The sequence below is a fragment of the Oryza sativa genome, chromosome 10 (genome assembly GCF_034140825.1).
Source record: "Oryza sativa Japonica Group chromosome 10, ASM3414082v1".
NCBI classification, from domain to species: Eukaryota; Viridiplantae; Streptophyta; class Magnoliopsida; order Poales; family Poaceae; genus Oryza; species Oryza sativa.
In genome coordinates this window covers 16,327,325-16,347,690 of record NC_089044.1, presented here as the reverse complement: position 1 = coordinate 16,347,690, position 20,366 = coordinate 16,327,325, and the positions used below count along the sequence as shown (strand labels likewise).

At 42.4% G+C, this 20,366-nt stretch overlaps 3 protein-coding genes across 4 annotated transcripts; all 3 read right to left on the bottom strand.

Moving 5' to 3' along the window:
• Positions 1-209: 209 nt before the first annotated feature.
• Positions 210-2,633, bottom strand: LOC4348712 (inactive protein RESTRICTED TEV MOVEMENT 2). 2 transcript variants are annotated; one of them, XM_015759076.2, is made up of 3 exons: positions 2,366-2,633; positions 1,988-2,166; positions 210-776 (listed from the first exon to the last, which is right to left on the bottom strand). In XM_015759076.2, the coding sequence occupies exons 2-3, from the start codon at positions 2,088-2,090 to the stop codon at positions 388-390; spliced, it is 492 nt and encodes a 163-aa protein (XP_015614562.1). In that variant the 5' UTR covers positions 2,091-2,166; positions 2,366-2,633; the 3' UTR covers positions 210-387. The 2 variants fall into 2 exon arrangements, with proteins under 2 accessions (XP_015614562.1, XP_066160808.1); XM_066304711.1 differs by having other exon boundaries at positions 1,988-2,201; positions 2,366-2,497.
• Positions 2,619-10,628, bottom strand: LOC4348711 (soluble starch synthase 2-1, chloroplastic/amyloplastic-like). Its single transcript, NM_001423036.1, has 10 exons — positions 10,256-10,628; positions 9,747-9,854; positions 9,380-9,604; positions 8,197-8,536; positions 6,587-6,651; positions 5,692-5,769; positions 5,501-5,611; positions 5,291-5,335; positions 4,712-4,885; positions 2,619-4,179 (listed from the first exon to the last, which is right to left on the bottom strand). The coding sequence occupies exons 1-10, from the start codon at positions 10,400-10,402 to the stop codon at positions 3,223-3,225; spliced, it is 2,250 nt and encodes a 749-aa protein (NP_001409965.1). The 5' UTR covers positions 10,403-10,628; the 3' UTR covers positions 2,619-3,222.
• Positions 10,629-19,158: 8,530 nt separating this feature from the next.
• Positions 19,159-20,107, bottom strand: LOC4348710 (uncharacterized). Its single transcript, XM_015759074.2, has 3 exons — positions 19,833-20,107; positions 19,524-19,752; positions 19,159-19,444 (listed from the first exon to the last, which is right to left on the bottom strand). Exons 1-3 carry the CDS (start codon positions 20,026-20,028, stop codon positions 19,324-19,326), a joined length of 546 nt encoding a protein of 181 aa, XP_015614560.1. The 5' UTR covers positions 20,029-20,107; the 3' UTR covers positions 19,159-19,323.
• Positions 20,108-20,366: the final 259 nt, after the last annotated feature.

The window sequence follows — 20,366 nt, the reverse complement described above, 5'->3', positions numbered from 1 at the left end:
CCCTCTCACAAAAATATAAGTCCCTATTTTTGTGAGAGGGACTAAAGTTTAGCCCCACTTTAGTCTCTCCAACCAAACACCACCTAAAGTTAGTGTCTAGGAGTTGGAGGACTTTTTGTGACACGTGAATCCGATGGGTATAAGGCCCACATGTTAGCCACTTAAAGTCAGATGATAGTACTGCACAAGGATTTGCATGGGGACATCTCTTTCATGCGACATGGATGATCATATATATGAACAGAAAAAGCCAAGGCTTTGTTTACATTTCCATTTTCATTTTTCCATTCAGATGGATTTCATTAATTCTTACAGCGAAACCCATCGCATCATCGCGATCGATCAGTGCTCGTCATCTCAGAAATAAATACCGTGTGTCCCCCCGGTTCATGGCTTCACGCTGTACCTGATGTAGATGACGAAGCTAAACAAGACGAGCACCACGCCGAGCAGGGTGGTCGCGAGCTTTCCCCGCTCCCGGAGGAATTGGCATCGTTCGCCGCCGCCCCGCTGATCCCCTCCTACTACCGCGGCGGCGGCGGCCGTCTTGGCGGGCGGCGGCTGCTGCTGCGGCTTGACGCCGGGCAGGGTGACGCGGATGACGCCGTCGTGGAGCCTCGCCTGGATGGCCTTGAGGTCGCAGCCGTCGGGCACCGGGAACTGCAGCCGGAAGCGGCTCCACCGGTTGGTCTCGCCGGCGACGGGGCACTCGCCGCTCACGACCAGCCGCCGCCGGCTGCGGACCAGCTGCACCTTGATGTGCTCCTTCTTGTACCCTGCATATATGACACGCCATCGATCACCAAAATGGAACGAGTCATAAACTTTGTCCAATTTGAAACAAATTATCGACACAATTGTAGATATAAATTAAATATTTTGATAAATAAACTTAACATGTAGTATTTCGTTATCTTGGCTTTCTACCAAAAGCCGGATCATTTGAAATATAATAATGATCTCAGTTTAAAAACAAATAGCTTTGTTAAGGGATCGAGCAATGTAGTACAAAAATATTTTTCAACAAAACGTATTTCTTTTGCGTGTGGAACAAATACTTCATGATATGATGGCAATAATATAATCTGTTGAATTAACTGAAAAGAACAGAACCATTCTTCCTTAAATAATCGTCAGGGACGACGTGTGTATTACCACAAGTAACTTTTTTTTTTCTTTCTGCGAGGACGCATCTTCCAGGTGTATAGAATGTACGGGTGCTAATAATGTGTACTCCCTATGCATTTTCGTATACAACAGCGTTTAAAATGGGACAGAGCACACGAAAAGCATTTTGAAAGAAAAAAGAAACTTTATTCTTATGTTAAGGTTGTGTTCTTCCCTTTTTTTCTCAACTCGCCTCCATCATTTTTCACGCACACACTTTTCAAATTATTAAACGGTGTGAATTTTTGCAAAAGTTTTCTATAGGAAAGTTGCTTTTATTAATCCATTTTCAAGTTTTTTAAGCTAATACTTAATTAATCTGGTTCTAATCATTTGCTTTGTTTTCCGTGTCAGACAAAGTTGGCCGAACTCAGTCTAAGGGCATGTTTAGTTGGCAAAAAGTTTTCCCCTGCACATCACATCAGATATACGGATACATATTTAAATTATTAAACATAGTCTAATAAAAAAACAAAATGCAGATTCCGCCAGGAAACCGTGAGACGAATTTAATTATTATGCCTAATTAATCCGTTATTATCAAATATTTACTGTAGCACCATATTGTCAAATCATGGCACACTTAGGCTTAAAAGATTCGTCTCGCAATTTTCTGGCAAATTGTGTAACTGGTTTTTTTTTTGTCTATATTTAATACTCCATGCATGTGTCCAAATATTTAATGTGACAACGCGAAAAATTTTGTTTGGGAACTAAACATGCCCTAAAGTAGCTAAATATGCATAGCAACAAATCAAAAGAGCATGTATGTATGTAATAGGACTGCTCATGAAAAATTGGAGACGCAGGAGAGCTTTGCCTTTGGCGGAGAGATCGATGGTGAGGGTGTGCGTGGGCGGCTCGCGGACCATCTTGTGCGGCGGCTTGAAGTCCTCGTACGAGCGGCCGCCGGCGCCGTCCATCTCTTCCTCCTCAACCGACGGAGCTACCGCTCAATTCACCCCCAAAATCGGTGTGCCGCAGGATGAAGGGATTCAGCTAGGCAGAAGTAGCTTTGATTATAGCTTAGGAATCTGTCATGCATAGGTCGAGGACTATATATATATACATGTACATGGCTGGAGTTGTCGTGGAATGGACGCTGGTGATGGAAGAAGAATCCATTTGGTAGGGAAGGAATTTTTGCAGGTGAGGAATGGTGAGCTTGTGTGGGCAAGTTAAATTGGAGATACCTTACCTTGTATGTCACCGTCTCTCCTTGGGGCTAAGCATCCGGCGTCGCAGGCTTGCGGCCACCTCATGCGAGCTTGCGAGCATTGCACACGCTGATACCCACACGGTCGTTGCATACTTGCAATCTCCTTTTCTTTCATGTGCCAATGGACCAGTCGAGGAATCTGCATGAAGCGTATGCATCAACTATCAAGGGGCAGTGTTGCCTACCTCCCCAAGTCACAAGTAGAAGGGAAAGCCACCATGGGATCCACGGGTTTAACTGATCATAGCTGCAGACCAATGGAAAAGCTGACAGTAAATTTGCAGGGGAAATTCCCACTAGTATCAATGTCAATGTCATCTGGGAAATCCCGGGACGCTAATCGTCTAAAGATCGAAGAACTGGACAACAAGAGCCAAGAAAAAAATAAGGTACAACCGAACCACTCGGTGCATAGGGGAAATATCAACTAGTCTATCCGCTAGTATCTGCTATTCTACTGTACTAAAAGCATCTAACCGAGCTCAACAACCTACCCAGGGGCGAACAATGGTGGTTTGGAGCCTCTCCAGAGCGCACAATGGGGCTTGGAGCCTCTCCTTAGGACAGAGGTGCATGCTGGCAGACGGCTGAATCTTCCATGTGTTTTGCCACCTTCCAACAAAGGCATCGTCCGCTGCTGTATTCACCTGGGAAGTAGGTTCATCATGTGCCTTCTTGAAAATGATGTCAGATCTGACAAAAAAACTCTGTTCATCCAAATCACAGGAAGATGTAAGCCATGGAACTAGATGGTGGCCGCATCTGAGCAGCTGACACGAGAAAAAGGCATTTCGGTCATGAATGACTGAACAACCGTCGAGGTCTTCTTGGACTGATCACCATTGATACTTGGCAGCTAGGAGGACTTCCTCATACAGCTTAGCAGCATTATCCCAACTTAGATCTTGCATCATCCCTCTCTTTTGGAGTCCCTCCCAACTAGTCCTGTAGTTCCTGTACGTGTTCAAGCAGTGCCCTAGAGCATCAATCAGTCTGTTTGCCTCTGCCTTTTCAAAAGTCCAACCAAGTCCGGACTCCTCGTAGGGATTGTAGTGCTCAACGGTGTCTCGAAGACCACCGACCGCATGGACTACTGGGACAGTCCCATACATCATGGCATAGAGCTGATTCAATCCACATGGCTCAAACCTTGATGGCATCAATAGTATATCAGCCCCTGCTGTCATTCGATGAGCCAACCTGATGGAAAAACCAACCCACCCCCTAACTCTATCGTAATGTTGGCTCTCAAGCCTCCTCAATGTATCTTCGAGGTCTTGCCGTCCAGTGCCCAACATTATTAACTGTACATCTTGGCCAGCAATCCATGGCATTGCTTCTGCTATAAGGTCTACACCTTTTTGATGGTCTAGCCGTCCAATGAAAGCAATGACAGGAACATCGCCACGAACTGGGAGACCAAGTTCCTTCTGCAATGCTGCCTTACATTGCTGTTTACCTGCCTGAACTGTTTCTAGAGAATAATTGGTGTACCCATCAGATTTTAGGTGGATATCACACCTAGGATTCCAATCAGTTGTATCAATGCCATTTACAATGCCCTGAAATTTCCAATCGCTTTCATTGATGATCCCATGAAGACCCCAACCACCTTCAGCTGTTTTGAGCTCCCATGCATAACCATGGCTTACAGTAAGCAAACGGTCAGCAGCTTTAATACCAGCTGCAAATATGTTTAGGTGATCACCCCCAAATGGGTCATAAAGTTTGAAAAGATCCATGTAATCAACTGGCAAATCCAGATAACTGAAGTCATCTAATGGGCCACGACCCTGAAAAGTGAAATTAAGTAAACTTATTATCAACAGAATAACAGGTACCCTGAAGCAAAAAAACCACATAATTCAGTACAGCCACTATGTAGATTGTTCAACAGAAAACAGAAGACAACAAACAGAAGCTGTAATCTATTCATTGAAAGTTTGAAATTTTTTCAGACTTCTCTAAAACTTTCTTCTCTGTATTATCTCAATTTTCTGCATGGTAGTCTCTGTTTAATGTTTCAGATATCCATCATGATGTTGCTTGAATCTATCTGCTATCTAAAGCTAAAAATGTTTTCCTTTCTAGAAAGGACAAGTTAAACACTGAAAGATCTATTAATATTCGTTCATGAGCAATCTGTGACCTCAAGGACTAAAAATGGACTATATGATTGTTCAACTTGGTAGATACATTTAATAGATTTGATTCCTTAACTTTCCATGAACCAGAAGTAACACATGGATTGTGCATTTAGTAGGTGATTCATTGGGAGACTTAGGGCAAACACAAATCACACGCGAAAGTTAAAGATCAACATACCTGATGTGCTATATTGTGTATGACAAGAACAGAACGGGCATATATCATGAAACCATTGTCATGATAGTATGCCTTCAAATAAACAGGCAGTAGTGCAGTATGCCAATCATTTGCAAGGAACACAAGATTTCCATCACCGTAGCAGTAGCCACCACAAGGAACATACCATGGAACCTAAAGCAAGGTAATCTTGTGTTTTATAAGCATATCAAGGAAGACAGAGAAACAGGGCTAACCAAAGGTCAATCATGTTAATAATACTTTAGTTCAAAATCTATCCTTGAAAAGCCGCTTGAACAGATCAATAAGGAAGGCAACTGATCTTTCTTTGAGCATAAAAAACGTAAGCAAGACACCAAATTACAAAATAAGGACTAATGGAAAGATAAAAGATTAAATAAGAAAGAAGATTTTTCAGATTGTCTATTGCAAGGTTTGTTGACTGTGTAACCAGACGTGTAATGTGGATGGAGGTTTTAGGATTTGCCACTCCCAAATAATGGTAAATGATGATTTACTTTGGATGTATTTTCTCATGGAAAGGCACGTGGTATACTTGACATATGAGCAAATTTTTACCTCTATAGCCGCTTTGCACAACAAAACCATCCGTTTTAAGATGTCCTGCAGATAAAAGTCAATCATCTTAGCTTTAAATCACAAACAACTGAAAAAAGGCAAGAAAGATATACCACTGACTATACATAAGAAAATTTTAATCTCAATTTTTCTTATCACCAAACATGCAATGAAGTGGTAAGTGGTAACAGAGAACAATCCATTACTTACTGTTCGGTCTCCGCCATAAATGTCATTCTCAACGTGGTGGAAGATAGGATTGTCAATGAAAACAAAATCCACACCATCTATGTATGCATGATAATAAATTACCTCCATATCCTGTACAGTGTACACATAGTCTCAAACGAGAATATAGTCAATAAGTTACAAGGTTCTCATGACATGACAGAATAATATACCTGCCCTGCAACCTGGTATCTCCTTGGCTCTCCTAGCTGTTGAGGTTCTGCGTAGTTTTTATACATTGGCACTACTACCTATAAAATATATGTACCCATTGCAAGTTACTACTATTCAAGGAAAAAGGAAACAAGACATATTTCCTATTCAAGCACTTCTACAAATGTAACCACCAAAATATTAGTTTATATTGTCAATTAGGGGGCAGCAACACATAGAAGAGATCAACCTAAGGACCTGAAAATGTGCCAATTTGCAGAAAGGTCATATACCTGTACTACTGCATCACTCAGTTTCAACTATTTGTCTATTGCAAGATGGCAAGATTTTCTCTCAAGATAAAATGTTTAGGTTAGAACTCTGGACATAGTACCAGAGCTATTTCAAGCCCAGGAAACTACTCTATATTTACAATTATTATACTGAAACCCAACATGCAAAGGTGTACTGTTCAGAATTTAGGTCCTTTAATCTCTAGTGCATAATAGATGTGCCTTAGCCAACAACTTGTGTCGTGAAATTTGCTTAAATATTTCACACCAATTCATGTAATAGGGCATATGGTGAGTTCTGCTGACATGTCCCAATTATTCCAAATATATCATATTATTTTGTAGTAACTGGTTCTATATGAGAAGGTTGTATAACTAATTATGCCACAACTGATTACTTGTGAGTTTCCTGTCTATTGAGGTTTGTTACTCCAATCAAGTCAATCTAAGTAATGATTAAACTATATGCAGCGTATGCGAACTGAAGTTCTTGTAGACTCGAATGCCATCTTGCTCTGCTTGTATCACGTGTTGACTTGTAGAACTTATTAGATGTGATTAGCTTACTGAGTCTATCCAAAAATATTGGTTCAGGAAGTCTTATTTAAAAATTAAAACATACCATGACACGGTGACCTCTCCTAGCCAAAGCCTTTGGCAAAGCTCCAGCAACATCTCCAAGCCCACCTGCAGGAGATTAAGAGATGTCAAAGGAGGGGGAAGAGAGATGAATGCGACTGGTGTATTTATACTTGCAAATATACACGGCAATGAGTTTTGTTATATAGCAACAGTCGAGTTACTGTGTATTGCAGCCACCCAAAAAGGTGGACAAGTGACCATGCCACCACCATTGCCTCCCTCCGTCCCTCATATAGACCATCCTCTCCTTAGCTATAGTAATTGGGTAACTGCCTAAGTCCCTGAATTTATATCAACCATCTTCCCTTCCCCCTCCTTTATCAACTCGAAAGCTAGTAAATGGACCTCATGTTTGGGTAATTGAGTGTAAATCTAGAGTTGTTCATGTTTAGACTCATGCATGCTTAGGCCCAACACTGGGGTGAACTCAAGGCTACTTTTGGTACGTTGGTCCAGCTCATGCCCTAAAAAGGTCACTAAAAACAATAAAAACTCAACTGGTGGGTTAAGACGGCCCACGGAAAACCCAAAACCCCCTGAACACGGCGCGTGACCGGACGCTCTCAACCTCATGCGGGCAGCACACGCTTCTACCAGCACCTGTGAGGGGGGACAAATAAAAGACATTCGTACATTAAATAAACTGGAACTTCTCTGTTCTTTTGGGGGCTTCAGGCATGGAAGTGTCAAGCCAAGCTCTGGCATGGCCTTCCAAGGCCAAGGCAATATTTTCTTGGGGGTTTATGAGCAGGTCTGGTTGAAACAATAGACTAACCTGTGATTGTGTAGTGTATAGAATGAATGTTCTATAGCATATAGCAGGTCCAATATGCTCAGTAATATTTGCAAAGATATAGAATTAATTTGGTAGCTTATAATTCTCAAATATAGTATGGTTAGGCTTGAGGAGTTGCTGGTGTATATGTCTGAAGTCTTGGAAAATTAATTCAACATGCCATAGATAGACTATATAGGAGTAGTTTTTTGGGGCATCGATGCATTTGTACTTTACTAGATCAAGTTTAGGGATATTGACTAGTTGGGCCGACTTCATTGCACGAAAAATTCATGATGTAAGACACAGCATGCATGCTCTTCTACAACAGGCAGGAATGAATATATCTACATCTATGTTCTCCCTGACACCTAAAGTAACACCCATCGAACCCCAATGTTTCAATCATTGAGTGTGAGCTCTACAGAAGCTACAGAAATGAAATTAGCCTACTTTTGCCTTCGACTCAAGTGAGGCTTCATCAGGACATAGGTTATAAAGTTGCCAATTGTGAGTAACTGGATGGAAACTATCAAGAAATGAAAAAAGGCATGAAGACAGACTACATCAACATTTGTCACGAGAAACATAACGGGCTGACGGAACAAGAACGGTTAATATAGGAACACAAACAACACGTCCTTAAATTAAATCAGCTCACACAGGAAATGTAACCATGTAATGTTGTATTTGGAATTTTGGGTGTTAGCCCACACACCCTCCAGTCCGCCAACTTACAGGTACTAGGTTAAACCCGCAATGTCCTTTCATGGAAACTGAAAAAATTAGAAGGTATGTGGCTATTATGATCTTGCCTGTTTTGGACCAAGGAGCACACTCCGCCGCTACCAATATGATATTGATAAGATCTACAGCAGCTGAAGCAGATGGATCATCACTAGTGCCCTCAGCAACTGACTGTCCCATTTCACTTATTTGACTTAGTTGTGCCTCATAATCCTGAGTTGCAACAACTTCAGATTGATCTGGACGTCTATCAAGGTACATCTGTAGGTCATAGCTAAATTCATCATCGTCTGGAACTTCATCAAGATGATAAAAAGAACTATCTCTTTGACCAAATGGATCTTGCTCATTATAAATGGAACTGTCCTCTATAATTGAAGTGATCTTCTTCCTTTCTGATGCCGATATCTGAATAAGTTGGCCACATATCATAACTCAAAACCACCATTTTCAGTAAACAATAAAAGAGGAGGACCAGAACTGTTTCATATAGTAATGTTTTAATGTGAACAGCCAGCAACATGCATAAATGTAACTGCAAAATGGCCCAAAAAAAGGTTGTAATTCAAGGTCGTTCGCAGGGTGCCTTTCTCATCACCACTATATAATAACCATTTAAGAAATTAGCATGCTACATTTAGTAACATTTCACATTCCAGCAAGAACATGAAAAAGGACACATTTTCAGTAAACTCAGTGCATCAGCCCTTCAGTAGAATACCTAATTGCTTCCATCAAACATGGTGCAAAGGACCTCACTGGTAGATGTTAACAGAGCCTCCATTACCTTTACACCGCCTTGTTCCTCAGAAGCTAGAACTTAAACTGTCTCGTGATGGTATAGAATGTAAAATCCAAGACTAAAAGGTATATCTTTCAACAATGGAGACTACAATGTTTATTACTTCAACAGTGGAAGGAAATGCTCTAACAGCATGTATGTGGATAGAACGAATCTGACTAACATGAATGTCTACCGCTTGTTTGTATAAGAGAGCTTTATAGGTGATCCAACAACTAAAACTATATCATACTTTGGGAAGTTCATAGTAATCTTGTATTTTCAATTTATGTACCTGCAACCAAAAATTGTCTACATAAATGAAAGGTCACACAAATAATGCTACAACCTTTTTAGTTTCATCATTTTTGTGGGCTTGTGACAACCTGCTAAATCATAACTTTAAACAGACAACTTATTTTAAGATTGAGAAACACATTTGTTCCAGCAACAACTTATAGAACAGCTACCTTCTCAAGTAGATTCCGATGGATCTCCAACACCTCTTTGCTCTTGCGGATAACAGCACGAAGCTTCTCATTGGTAACCTTGATTCCATCATCACTATCGTCACCAACTTGATTCCCTGCATTGCCGACCATTCCAACAACGCATAGACACCTGCTTGACCCCGGTTTGGTCAAACCTGGGAACACCAGCGGCGACCCATAACCAACATTCACATGGGACCTTGCCTAGGTGAGACAATACATTGCATCAGAAACTGAAATCTGCAGGCATTCAGCTGGTTTGACTCGATCGAATTGCGACGTGGCAGACCTAGAATTTCCAGGACGAGTGTACAGGGTAAACAAAATAATACTCCTGATGGCTCACCGTGGATGATAGCCATTGCAGTGCTGCTCGGCAGCTGGTGCGAGCGCCCGAATTCTGAGCCTCCACACGCCCCCACTCCAACCTGCTCCTCCTCGGCACTGCCCAAGTCTGCCCAGGTTAAAAAAGTGTACAACATTCAGATTAGGAAAAAAAAAAACTATTATGCACCTGCCGAATATGCTCTTAACCTTAGGCCATATGATTTCCAGTTTTCTGACGTGCATTGGAGCTTAATGCGCTCTTAGCCTTAGGCCATGATTTCTAGTTTTCTACTGCGCATTCGAGAGCGAGTTTGAAGTCATTTGGCGCAAATACAATTATACAAAGCAATTAGATCAACAATTAGGATATATATCTCTCTCTAATACACCAACTAAAGTAGCTATTTCGCAAGTGCCGGTTCTCATCTAGGCTGCGCGACCTCCCAATCAACGAACATCCACGCGATTCGAGAGTGAGTGGGCGAGTGTGTGTGAGAGAGTGTGTGTACGAGAGAGGGGGGAGCTCACAGGGCGAGCCGCGGCGGTAATCGGGCGCCGGCGCGGGGAAGGTAGGCGCCGCCCGCCTCCGGGCCCGGGACCCCAGCAGCTGTGGCATCCGGGGGAGTAGCAGGATCCCGAAGGGGCGAGGAGGGAGGAGACGGCCGCCGCCGCCATTGGAGGTCGTCGCTGCTGCTCCCACCCCGCGCGTTGGCCACCTACTGGAGTGAAGTAGTGGAATCGGCGAGCCCTCCTCCCGCGGCGGCGGCGGCGGCGGCGGCGGCGCTGATCCGAATTCGTGGGCTTGGAGTGGAGGAGGAGAAGGTGGTGGAGTCCACTCGACCTCGCGAGGAGACTCCCGTTGAGTTCCACGATTTGATCTCTTGTTTTTTCTTTCCTTTTTTCTTTTTTTTTGGTGCGCAGCAGTGCGAGCCAATTGCCGCTGGCCACGAGCCCAGGGGTAGCGATGACGAGGACCCCACGAGCAGACGACGAGGCCATCGAGGGTGCTGAGGTGGAAGGTGTAGCGGCAACGTGTGGCGCGTGTTTGCCTGCCGGCCTGGGGTTGCTTCTCTACCCTTTTCTTGGCCTGGGCTGCTTTCCCTTCTGTTTGCCTTTCCTCTTGTTCTCTTTGATTTGAGAAGCAAACTGATTGGATGGGCTACTACGATTCAAATTTCAGGTTAGGTTAGATTTGCTCTCCAGCTTGAAAGGAAAGTTTGAAGTGTCATGTTGGCTGTTGCCAACAAATGGAAATTTTGTTTTATGTTATGCAACTTGTAAAGTGATGAATTGTAACTGAAAAAAGGTGAGCCATGTGTACTTAACAACTCTAGTATCGAGAGAGTTTATTGGTGGCTAGTGTCAAGGTTAATGAAGAAGATTATGCAGTCAATCTAAAGCATCGTATGTGTAAAGAAAACATTAAGCGAGAGGCTATAAACCAATTTCATCAGTAAGAAATCGACATTGATAAATAGAGCTGGAGAGTTAGATCAGATGGTCATCGACAAGATTAAAGAATGCTAGTAAAATTGGAGTTAGGCCAGTAGTGAATAAGAGGGGCTAACCAATGCACGCCTCTACAACATGATGGCAGTCAAGTTGGAGACGGATTTGCTTTAATGTTTACTGTATGAATTTGCGGCTAGACATAGTCACGTATGAAGGTTCAAGATGAAGAATTTAATGCAACATCCATAGTTTCATTGAGATTGCTCCTTTCGAAAATCCAGAAGCCGAAAAAAAGAAACGGATGTGATCATATTACTCTACTCTATTTTTCTGTTGAAATGATTCATGCTAATTAAAGTTCATATGGGAAACATGCATTAACGAATGAGTGATGAACTGCAGACGTCAACATATCCAAGCTCGCGCTGCTTGCCAACGTCGAGAGAATTCGTCGCACTGTGTGAGTAACTCTAAGGCACTGTTTCCCTAAAAAAAAACTCTAAGGCACTGTGCTTTAGGCAGTAGCAGTGCAAGTCCTTTATTTGAATTACCTTAAGATAAATGTACAACGAATCCATACCTCTCACAGTTACTACACGGGATCCCCAAACCAACCATCCCAACCCATTCTCTCTGTTACTTTCCCATTCTCTCTCCCACTTTCCCCTTTCTTGGCGCCGGGCCGGCGACCACCTCCACACGGCGGACTCCAGTCTACATGACGCCATGCGCATAGTAGAACGGTGGGGTGCTCGACAGCGCCTTGCGCGCAGTGGTGGTGGTTGCCGTCGTCGCGCCGGCGATGAGGAGACGGAGCGAGGACAGCGGGGGCCTGGAGTGGCGCCGGGCCCTTCCTCTCTCGGCCGGCGACGAGGAGGCGGAGCGAGGAGGACGGCGGCGGCGGCACGGATCTGGAGCAGCATCAGGCCCCTCCTCTCTCGGCAGCGACGAGGAGACGGAGCGAGGAGGACGGCGGTGGCGACGTGGATCTGGAGCGGCGCCGGGCCCCTCCTCTCTTAGCCGGCAACAAGGAGACGGAGCGCGGAGACGGAAAAGAAGCGTGGCGACGAGGAGATGGCACGGCGGCGACCCCGGCTCTCCTTGCCACCGGTCGTCGTGCCTTTCTCTTCCGTTGGTGGCTCTCCCTCACCACCCACTCCTTCCTTGGCGTCGCCGCGCCCCCGACCAGCCCCCACCGTTTCTTCCTGTGCTCCGGCTACTCCCCTTCCTCGTCGGACTAGGCAGCGTGGTCGGCGAGCTCCAAGCCCGCGCAGAACCTCGGCGACGACAGACGGACAGAGTAGATGAATTTGGAAGTTTTATGGAGTAGGGGACCACTCACAGTAAGTGTAAAAAAAATAGTCGGTATGCACTTAAATGTAAGTGTCTAAATTACATATGTAATTTTAGTGTATTTACAATGTAAATTCTAAAATTATATATGTAGGTCATAAAATTACATATGTAATTTTAGTGTATTTACAATGTAAATTCTAAAATTACATATGTAGGTCATAAAATTACATATGTAATTTTAGACCATGTAAGTTCTAATTAATACACTAAAATTACATATATAAGTAAATATAAATAAGAGAGATGCTAGTGCAAATTTAATGGGAAACTAATATATAACAGGAGCAACATGTTCGTAGTACAGAGAGATCAAATAACTACGGACTTAGCAAATCAAACGTTCGTTAAGTCAAGCATTAAAGTGCAACACGAATCTACATGATATCGAAGGGTCAGATTAACCGACTGTGATCAAGCTAATTTTGTGTCGCCATAAATATAGCATGTCCATTATTTTTTGGCATGAGGAAACCAGATCCTTGCTAGGAGATGTAAACCTTTGTAAAGATATGGTCCCACTACCTTTTTTCATCCACGTCAGAATTTGGTCTAGCTGGCAAACGAGATAACGCTGCAGGTAGGAGTACTGTGAAAGACCTTAGAGCAGATATTAGCTAGCTGTAAACATATTTTAATGAGATAAAAGATGAGAGAGAAGAGCAGTGGGCTACAGATCTGTAGCTAGATGCAGCGCGGACTCCAAGACGCAATGTGTGTATGACATGTTGGACCATATATTAATAGTATAGTAAACAACTATTGTATAAATTAGCTATTAGATTGACTATAGATGAATTAGAGCTAGTAGTGGGCTATACTATTAAACTTGCTCTTAGGAGGAAGAAAAAGAGCAGAGATGACTACGACACAATTACGCTTCCTCGACCACTTTCAGTTCAATGGCTCCACAAACATAAACGTGAAAGATAGCGCCATGTAAACTCCCTACTCTATATACAATTGCTGGTGGCCCGCGCAATTATGCGGCTAGCACTTAAACAAAATCATATATTTTTTAGTATGATTTTACTTAAAATTTATTAAGTAGCTATCTCATTGTATTAAGACTTTGAAAGACCAAATATTATCATTCCCGTGTTTCTAATTATATAGTTTTTAAAAGTCACACTTGCTATCCCTTACATCTCCTTTATTTGCTTGCTTGATCTAACACTATTTCTATTTATTCTTCTTGGAAACTTTAAAAAATGGATCTTATAGTTTTTAGAGTTTATTGCCTTGTTGGGTTTCTTTTTATAATTTTTAGAAGTCCCGTCAAACGTTGCTATTATACTCCTCTACGGCTCGTCCACTGTCTTTTCTCTTTATTGTTATTGAGATTTTGAAAATCGAATATAATTATCGTTTGGGTTATTTTTTACTTTCTAAAAGTCCTGCCAAACCGTCAGCGGCTTTGCCATTGTACTCTTTTATAGCTCGCTCGCTGCCTCCTTTCTTATTGTCATTAAAATTTTAAAATCGAACATGATTATTATTGTTTTTTTACTTTGTAGAAGTTCTGAACCTTTAAAATTTGGACCTTATGGTTTTTAGAGTTTATTGTCTTGTTGGGTTTCTTTTTTTATAATTTTTAGAAGTCTCGTCAAACGATGCCACTGTACTCCTCTACGGCCCATCCGCCGCTTAGTCTTTATTATCATTGGGATTCTAAAAATCAAACATAACTATTGTTGGAATTCATTTTTTATTTTCTAGAAGTCCCGCCAACTATCGGCGGCTCTGCAACTATACTCCTATACACCCCGCCCGCTGCTTCTCCTTTTTATTGTCATTGAGATTTTAAAAATCAAAAATGATTATCAATCAGGTTTATTTTTTTTACTTTCTAGAAGTTCCAGCAACCGCCTTGCCCGTTTGCTTCACGGCCTTCCTGTCATCCCTCTTTTTAATCATCATTAGGATTCTATTTGGTGTTTTATTAACAATTTTTATATGTTGTATCAACCGCCACCACTCTACTACTTTATAGGTCAATTACTTAGAATTCTATTTGGTGTTTTATTAACAATTTTTATATGTTGTATCAACCGCCACATCTCTACTCTTTTATAGGACTGTTACTTAATTTATGTCGTCATATGTTTTACATGGTCTTTTCTTTCAATAGTCTTTATTTTTTATCACCAATTTTAGTTATTTATAAATTGTATTTATAATTAAATCTTTTTTCTTTTTCTAATTTCATAATTTATTTTTTTTTCAAATTTTAATTAATACCATATAGTGTTATTTAAATATTTTTATTGTTTAATTTCAGTTGTTTAAAAATTTTATTCCTGCTTAACTCTCTTTTAATTTTTCTAATTTTGGATATTATTTTATTTTTTATTCTAAATTTTAATTAATCTCGTATCGGGTTCTTATATGGATTATAATTGCGAATTTTTTATTCCGAATTTTAATTGCGAATTTCAGTTAATTTTAAATTGTACCCCTACTTAAAATCTTCTTTTATTTTTGCTGGTTTCGGATTTTATTTTTATTTTAATTTCGAATATTAACTAATCTCTCTTTTATTTTTGCTAGTTTTGGATTTTATTTTTATATTTATTCCGAGTATTACCTAATCTCGTATTTGGTTCTTATATGGACTCTCCCCTCAACATTCCTTATTTTTAATTCTGAATTTTAGTTATTTTAAAATTGTATTCTTATTTGGACTCTCCTTTTATTTTCTAATTTCAGATTTTATTTTATTTTTATTTCAAATTTAGATTAATCTCGTATTGGGTTCTTATATGGACTCTCCTCTCAATATTCCTTATTTTTAATTCCGAATTTCAGCTATTTTTAAATTGTATTTCTACTTAGACTCTCCTTTTATTTTCTAATTTTGGATTTTATTTTATTTTTATTTCGAATTTTGATTAATCTCGTATTGGATTCTTATATGTAAACTTCTTTTAATATTGCTTATTTTTAATTCCGAATTTTAGCTATTTTTAGATTGTATTTTCTACTTGACTCTCCTTTTCTTTTTTTTTTCTTTTTCTCCGATTAACATGTAAATTTCTAACCCCCACAGTGAACGTGGTGCCTCCTTTCAAAACTGTTTTAATAATATAATATAAGATAGATAGATGGCTCCACAACATAAACATGAAAGATAGCGCCCTGTAAACTCCCTACTCTATCAATAGTTGAATACAGACGGCAAAATATCTTGACTGTTCTTCAAAACAACAAGAACATAAAAAAGAGCGCGACGTTGTAGTCATTCAAGAAAAAAAGAAAACGTTGGTTTGACGGTCACTGTTTTTTTTCCCGGTAAAGAATCTGACTCCGTACCTGATAGTTTATTAGGATTACAACTAGAAAATAAACGCGGCTTTGCCGCATAATAGGCCAGCCAGTATGAAATACTCCATCCGTTTTATATTGATCATTTAACATAAATTGAAATTTTCAAATTGATCATCATATTATCATAGCCCCTTCGTTTGACGTGTAATATTATTGCATTTAAGCATGACAATTGAGTATGCATGCATGTATGTAGGAATTCGAGGTAGTAAAGCTATCGTTTCTTAGAGCAAGTTTAATAATATAGCCAATCACTGACTCCAAATCATCTATAGTCAATTTAGTAGGAAATTCATATACTCCTATAAACATTACTACACAATTTATACTTGGTCGCACCTGTCATACACACATGTATCTTGCAGTCTGTGCTACAGCTGGCTATAAATCTATAGCCCATTGCTCTTCTCTTTTCTGTTTTATCTCCTCGAAATGTGTTTATAACTAGACCTGATCTTATGTATGGGGCCTAAGAGGAGTTAAAGTGTGCATGTTTCTTGATTTTTCCCTACCACATACTCACATTAAATGAAATATAGGAAAGTTAATACTTTTTTTTTCTTGGTGAAAAAGTTATATGGTAATCAATATGGAATGGAGGGAGTAAATGATATGTTATGATAAGTACACTTAATTTCTTTATCTATTTAATGCCTAAAATTAAGGAAACTATGCTCTTTTATTCATATATTAATTTAAAGCAGCAAGACATTGAATTCATATACATAAGTTGGAAGTCGAATATATGCGCACAAATTCCAAATTCCAACGAAACCAAAGTAATGAAACTACTTACTCCCTTCTTCTAAAGTCTAAAACTTATTCCATTCTTTGGTTTTTCCAAAAGTTTAAGTCCTATTTATAGTTATTATGTGTTAAATTAAATTATTGATCAGAACCCAATAAACCATTTTATTACTTATTGGTTGCATGTTTATTGGTTTTGTCACATTGTAAATAAATTAATTACTCCTTGGTCTTGGTGCCAAAAGAAATAATCCCTCCGTCCCAAAAAAACTTAATTCCTGGGTTTTTGTGTCTAACGTTTGACCATCAATCTTATCTGAAATAAAATGAAAAATTTAAAAAGATAAGTCATGCATAAAGTATTATTTATGTTTTATCATCTAACAATAATAAAAATAGTAATCATAAAAAATTTCATATAAGACGGACGGTCAAACGTTGGGCACGAAAATCCAAGAATTGAGTCCTTTTGGGATGGAGGGAGTAGGTCTTGGACTTTTGGATGGAGGGAGTATTTTCATTTTATCTCCTGGCGGAGCTAAAAAGATTTTTTGAGCCCAAGCAAACTATACTTCTAGTATTTGTTATATAAATTTCATCATCAATTCATTCAATAACATATAAATTTAATGGAGTTTTTGTTGGTGAACTTGCGCGGCCACCTGCGATAGCCAGGTGTGGCTTCACCCCTGCCTCCACATGTCTATAAAAATCAAGAAAATCCCTTTTTAAAAAATAATTTTATCTTCTAAAAGTGCATAACATTAAAAAATTCTATTTGCACAATAAAGAAGAGTAAGGAATTAATTATTTGTTTGAAAATTTGGAATTGCGTTGAGCTCAAGCTAAAGCAAAAGATACCAGTGCCTCCTTATTCTCTTCTACTACTTAATTATATCCTGGATACTCCCTCAAAAAATTATACCCTGGATAAATGATTGCAAAGAGGCCTTATCTGCCCATTGCAACTTGTATGTGCAGCCGAACTGTGGTCCCCACTGTTTGGCTTATTTTCTAATAAGCCGTTAGAAAATAAAAATGAATTTGTAGATAAAACTTTTATAAATATGTTCTTGGTGACTTAAAAGCCAATGTTGAAAAAGAAACTACTTTGAAAATATCTCAAAATTATACTTAAAAATTTAAAATTTGGCTTTTTCTTTAGCTGATTAGGCCATCCGATAGGAGCCTGTAAGTGTCAACTGAGAGCACAATCAAATGATATAATAAGATCTTTAGTTTTTCTGCCCTACACTATCTGAATGTAATGCTCACTGATTTTTCATTTAGATGGCAACGTCATGAAAAAAATCAGAGCCGTCCGTCTGTACATTGATCTAGCCGTTCGTACGCTGTCTTCAGTTGTAGGCTTGCAGCTAAATAAAGTCATTTTTTTTTTGTCCTTCCCAGTCCCCAGTCCCCAGTCCCCGCTCCTATTTGTCAACGACTCCGCTGCTCTCCAGTCTCCATTCCTCAATCTGCTCCTTGCTCCTCGGCGTCTCCATCTTCGCCGCGATGCCGTTGCGACAACGGACAGTATATGGCCTCCTTTGCAGGAAATTCGATGGCGCCTGCGTCTACAAGATCGAAGTAGCGCCGTCAACATGAGCGAGGAGAAGTCTGCGATGCGCTCCCTATCCTCCACCTCCTGCAATCCCTCCTGCTCCTTGGGCCGTTGGCGGGTGGTTCGCCGCGGCGTCATAGCCACGACGCGCAGGTGGCAGAGGATCCGGCGCGACGCCACCACTCACCCGTGCACGCCGCCTCCTCTCCTCTGCTAGCTAGCGCCCCCTCCCTTCTCCTGATCCGGCCTCCGGGTCGACGGCCACCACCGCCGCTCTTCTCTTCATTGGGCTCAACGGATCTTGCCGAAGTTTGTATCGGCGACGACTATCGCGTGCTTGTGGTGACTCCTGCAGCATGACGACAGCCCCGCGCGTCAAGGAAGGACAGCAGCATGGCGGTGGGGAGCGCAAGGGAGGGCGAGGTGGCCGGGCGGTGGTGAAGAAGACGAGCCCGCGCCTTGAGGGAGGACATGAGCGGGTGGTCCGCTGCGGCGCGCGGGTGGCGGAGGATCCGGTGGGCGGCGAGGCGTGCATCGGGAGGAGGGATGGGTGGAGTAGGGGTCAAGTGCTTTTGCGAGAAAAAATCAAGCTTCGTTGGTCCATCGCAGCGAACTTTTGGGGAGCAAAGAGACACGTGGCAGATTTTTGGGGAGGAAAAGCTTCTCTAACCAGGGATAGAGCCCTGAAATCGGTATTAGAGATTTCACCACCGATTAATTTTAGAGTTTTGTATGAAGTGAGTATAGCTTAATTAGTTAGGGTTATTTGTGATATAGGCTATTATTCTTTCAATGATAGCCCATGTATCCGTCAACAACCGATCGATAACGAGATGCCTTTACGGCTCATTGTTCCTTCATTGTTCCTTCAGTGATAGTCGTTGCAGCGAGGCGCCTGTGCGTCGTTTGTACCGTGTTTCAAAAACTTTTTTGCAAAATTAAGAAACATGTGCAACGGTATAGCAAAAGCACAGATGAGACGCAGGGCAGCACACAGTAAAAATGTTTATTGACGGCGCTTCAGGGTAGGAACTTTGGAAGGACAAATTCAGCACTGAGCAGGAACAACAATGGTAAAACAAGTGTCTCTCTCTTGATTCTCTTTCCCCCTCGAAAGCTGGTCTTCCGGATGTAATGGCGATCCATCATCAGTTCAGTTGCTCGTGCAGTGGCCGCCGTCGTCTTCGTCGCCGGCGTCGGGAGGCGGCTTGACGACCATGATCGGGCAGCTCGCGCGGTGCGCGCAGTAGTCGCTGACGCTGCCCAGGAACGCCCTGCGCGACGCCATGGAGTCCTGGTCACTGACACTGACACGAACAGCTAGGGGGTGTGTGCGTGACTGCGTGTGCGTACCTCTTGAGGGCGCCGAGGCCGCGGCTGCCGACGACGAGCAGGCCGGCGCCGGCGTCCTCAGCGGCGCGGCACAGCGCCTCCCGGGGCTCCCCCTCCACCGCCACCGTCGCCGCGGCCACCCCACGCCGCTCGCAGATCAGCCTCGCCCTGACGAGCAGGTTCCGCGCGTTCTCCGCCTGCGCCGCCCGCACCGCCTCCATCATCGACGCCGCGCCGTACACCGCCGACCCTGCGCGAACACCCGTAAGCAATCACCCCTCGAGACAGCTGCGCATTGCGGCGGCCCGACGGGGACGACGACTGACTGACCTGGGCCGACGGGGAACATGACGTGGTGGAGCGGCTCAATGGCATGGACAAGCACCAGCTCCGGCGCCGGCCGCGGCACCTGCTCCTCCTCGCCGCCGTCGCCGGTGGCGGCGGCGGGGAAGAAGAGGTGGTCGAGCACCCAGGACAGCGCGCGGTGGCTGCCACGGCTGTCGTCCACCGCCACAAGCACCTTCATCTGCGAATTCTTGATTTCTTTGGAGTTTGGACTGATCTCGCCGAGGTGATTGGAATGGCACGACTAGTGAATTGGGATCAGTGCCAAAAAGAACAGGGATCATTTATAATAGGAGTCGGCATGCGTGCCGGTGGAGATAGGAGGTGATGTGTTTGGATGAGAACATCGGTGGCGCGGGGGCGGGGATGGCGTTCGTGCGTGTCGGGAGATGGGGGCAAGTGGCGAACCGGGAGCGCGCGCCGCCCTGGTTTCGCCAGCGCCGAGCCGCCACGCCGCGCGGGGCACACGGTTTTCTCGCCCACGTCGCGGGCCCTGTATTATCTATCTGCTGTGTTTGC